The 3,806-nt window shown below is 45.7% G+C and overlaps 1 protein-coding gene across 1 annotated transcript in view; it reads right to left on the bottom strand.

Moving 5' to 3' along the window:
- Positions 1–214: 214 nt before the first annotated feature.
- Positions 215–3,806, bottom strand: part of nrp2b (neuropilin 2b) — a 222,397-nt gene continuing 218,805 nt past the window's right edge. Inside the window, 2 exon segments of the mRNA XM_064976976.1 lie at positions 215–1,748; positions 1,956–2,221. Coding sequence (XP_064833048.1) covers positions 1,737–1,748; positions 1,956–2,221 — 278 coding nt within the window. The 3' untranslated portion in view covers positions 215–1,736.

Here is a 3,806-nt window from a genome sequence, read left to right as displayed (position 1 = left end):
TCATCTGTCGCTAGCTTCTCTATGGCTCTCTCTCTACTCCAGGATAGATCGATCTGTCGCTTCACGAGCTTCTCTACGCATGGCTCTCTCTCTACTCCAGGATAGATCGATCTGTCGCTAGCGTCCCCACGCATGGCTCTCTGTCTATCTACTCCAGGATAGATCTGTCGCTATCCCTGCATGGCTTAGGATAGATCGATTCTCTACACATGGCTCTCTGTCTCTCTACTCCAGTATAGATCGATCTGTCGTTAGCTTCTCTACACATGGCTCTCTGTCTCTCTACTCCAGGATAGATTGATCTGTCGCTAGCTTCCCTAAGCATGGCTCTCTGTCTCTCTACTACTCCAGGATAGATTGATCTGTCGCTAGCGTCCCTACGCATGGCTCTCTGTCTCTCTACTCCAGGATAGATCGATCTGTCGCTAGCTTCTCTACGCATGGCTCTCTTCCAATAACAGTTAGCTTAAGGCTCAATTGTGTGTCCAAGAAAGTGGCTTGGCTTTTTATCCAGCTCCTGTAGTCCTTTCTTTCTTTTCTTTGAGGTCTTTCTTCTTTAGGGAGTTAAAGTCGTCTGGAAAGATGAGAGGATTATCTCTCTCTGTCTCTCTTTCTCTCTGTCTCTTTCTGTCTCTGTCTCTCTCTGCCTCTCTTTGTCTCTCTGTCTCTGTCTCTCTTTCTCTCTGTCTCTTTCTGTCTCTGTCTCTCTCTGCCTCTCTTTGTCTCTCTGTCTCTTTCTGTCTCTCTTTCTTTCTGTCTCTGTCTCTCTCTGTCTCTCTCTCTCTGCTGGTGAGAGTTATTTTCTTCTCACACTCCTGATCTCTGTGAACTATAGCTGTCTCTTTCTCTCTCTCTCAGCAATCCATAGGGTGCAATAAAACAATGATAATGTTTCACACAGCGCATCACACCATGTGTTATAGATCATCACAGGCAAAAAAAAGCAAGAGAAAATCATAATGCTCCTTCCAACTTAAAGTATCTTAACGAACAATATGTCATGTTAGATAAAGTTTTCTTTTCATTCTTCCTCTTCGTCTTCGTTTTAAAAGGCTGGTAACAGTCTGGAAAAACAGAAACACGCCATAACAGATGAACTGAACTCAACTGAACTGAGGCGAAAGGAAAAAAAAAAACAAAAAAAAAGAATTCAACTATTGACACACTGAAGTCTAAAAATGAGAACGAGGGATGGTCTACAGAGCGATACAACTGAAGCTGATCATAATAAAGACACATGTTCTTCAACTGAACTTAAAAAACTGTCCACGATACTCTATGCCACTGTTTTCACATAATGCAGGCAGGCGGAGCAAGCCGAGAGCTGTCTTACAAGCTAGAATCACATTCTAAAAAAACCTTCCTGGCCATAATTCCACTCATATTCTAACGTCTATCATAACCAAAAAAACAAACAACAAAATGTCTTCTTCTTTTCTTCTTTACAAATCTAGATTCATTTTCTTTTCATCTTTTTTTTGGGATAGGCATTAGATTGATATGTTTTGATATTGTTCAGCACCCACTGAATGGTCCACTGGCTACATGACAGCTCTGAGAGGATCGGTCCTAGACGGGTTTTTGGGTCCGGTCCCAGTCTGCTGCAGTAGGGGTTTAGGGTGCAACCCCAGACTGACAGTAGGGGTTCTGGTCCAGGCCCAGACTGCTGTGATCCAGTGGCCAGTACGTGTGGCATCATGGCAGGTAAGTGTGGTTCATTCACGAGCTTTGATTGATCAGGGTCTCTCCTGCAGGCAGAGAAGAGACCCCCGAGAGGAGGGGAAAAGGGTTTAGAGAAGAGACCCCCGAGGGGAAAAGGGTTTAGCGTGTGTCTGTTCTCTGCTTTAAGTTAAGGTCCTTGAGTTGGGAAAGCCTTAGGGCTTGAAGCACAAGACCTCCCAGCGCCTTAAACAGCCCTAGGCCTCGGAGCAGCAGCGTTGCTGGTTGATCTTCACCTTGTGTTTGATCCCGTCGTACAGCTCAAAGTTGTAGTTCTCCAATGTGGTGGAGCTCCGTGACGACAGGCCGCTGTAGAAGCAGGTGCAGTAGAGCAGCAGGCCGCCACACACCGCCCCCAGCAGTACGCCCAGGGAAGACATGACGATGATGGTAACCAGGATAGGATCCAGGGTGTACAGCCACGAGTTGTCCTTCTCAGAGACATGTGTCACAGGGGGGTCCATGGACGGGCCAGGGGTACTCCACTCTGGGAACGGGAAACCTGACGAGGAGACACAGAGGAGGAACATTCAGTCAGATCAAATCAGAAACCTTTTTGACATGAGGTAAATTCATATATGGAAAAGGTCACATGTATATATACCTATATACTGGACAAGTCAGTTACCTACAGTGGGAAGAACAAGTATTTGATACACTGCCGATTTTGTAGGTTTTCCTACTTACAAAGCATGTAGAGGTCTGTAATTTTTATCATAGGTACACTTCAACTGTGAGAGACAAAAATCTAGAAAGAAATCTAGAAAATCACATTGTGTGATTTTTAAGTAATTAATTTGCATTTTATTGCATGACATAAGTATTTGATACATCAGAAAAGCAGAACTTAATATTTGGTACAGAAACCTTTGTTTGCAAATACAGAGATCATACGTTTCCTGTAGTTCTTGACCAGGTTTGCACACACTGCAGCAGGGATTTTGGCCCACTCCTCCATACAGACCTTCTCCAGATCCGTCAGGTTTCGGGGCTGTCGCCGGGCAATACGGACTTTCAGCTCCCTCCAAAGATTTTCTATTGGGTTCAGGTCTGGAGACTGGCTAGGCCACTCCAGGACCTTGAGATGCATCTTACGGAGCCACTCCTTAGTTGCCCTGGCTGTGTGTTTCGGGTCGTTGTCATGCTGGAAGACCCAGCCACGATCCATCTTCAATGCTCTTACTGAGGGAAGGAGGTTGTTGGCCAAGATCTCGTGATACATGGCCCCATCCATCCTCCCCTCAATACGGTGCAGTTGTCCTGTCCCCTTTGCAGAAAAGCATCTCCAAAGAATGATGTTTCCACCTCCATGCTTCACGGTTGGGATGGTGTTCTTGGGGTTGTACTCATCCTTCTTCCTCACCAAACACGGTGAGTGGAGTTTAGACCAAAAAGCTCTATTTTTGTCTCATCAGACCACACAACCTTCTCCCATTCCTCCTCTGGATCATCCAGATGGTCATTGGAAAACTTCAGACAGGCCTGGACATGCGCTGGCTTGAGCAGGGGGACCTTGCATGAGCTGCAGGATTTTAATCCATGACGTTGTAGTGTGTTACTAATGGTTTTCTTTGAGACTGTGGTCCCAGGTCTCTTCAGGTCATTGACCAGGTCCTGCCGTGTAGTTCTGGGCTGCTCCCTCACCTTCCTCATGATCATTGATGCCCTACGAGGTGAGATCTTGCATGGAGCCCCAGACCGAGGGTGATTGACCGTCATCTTGAACTTCTTCCAATTTCTAATAATTGCCCCAACAGTTGTTGCCTTCTCACCAAGCTGCTTGCCTATTGTCCTGTAGCCCAGCACAGCCTTGTGTAGGTCTAGAATTGTAGCCCTGATGTCCTTACACAGCTCTCTGGTCTTGGCCATTGTGGAGAGGTTGGAGTCTGTTTGATTGAGTGTGTGGACGGGTGTCTTTTATCCAGGTAATGAGTTCAAACAACTGCAGTTAATACAGGTAATGAGTGGAGAACAGGAGGGCTTCTTAAAGAAAAACTAACTGGTCTGTGAGAGCCGGATTTCTTACTGGTTGGTAGGTGATCAAATACGTATGTCATGCAATAAAATGCAAATTAATTACTTAAAAA

The sequence above is a fragment of the Oncorhynchus masou genome, chromosome 10, assembly GCF_036934945.1.
Source record: "Oncorhynchus masou masou isolate Uvic2021 chromosome 10, UVic_Omas_1.1, whole genome shotgun sequence".
Taxonomy (NCBI): Eukaryota; Metazoa; Chordata; class Actinopteri; order Salmoniformes; family Salmonidae; genus Oncorhynchus; species Oncorhynchus masou.
Note: the sequence above shows the minus strand (reverse complement) of the source record. Positions and strands in the feature narration are given on the sequence as shown.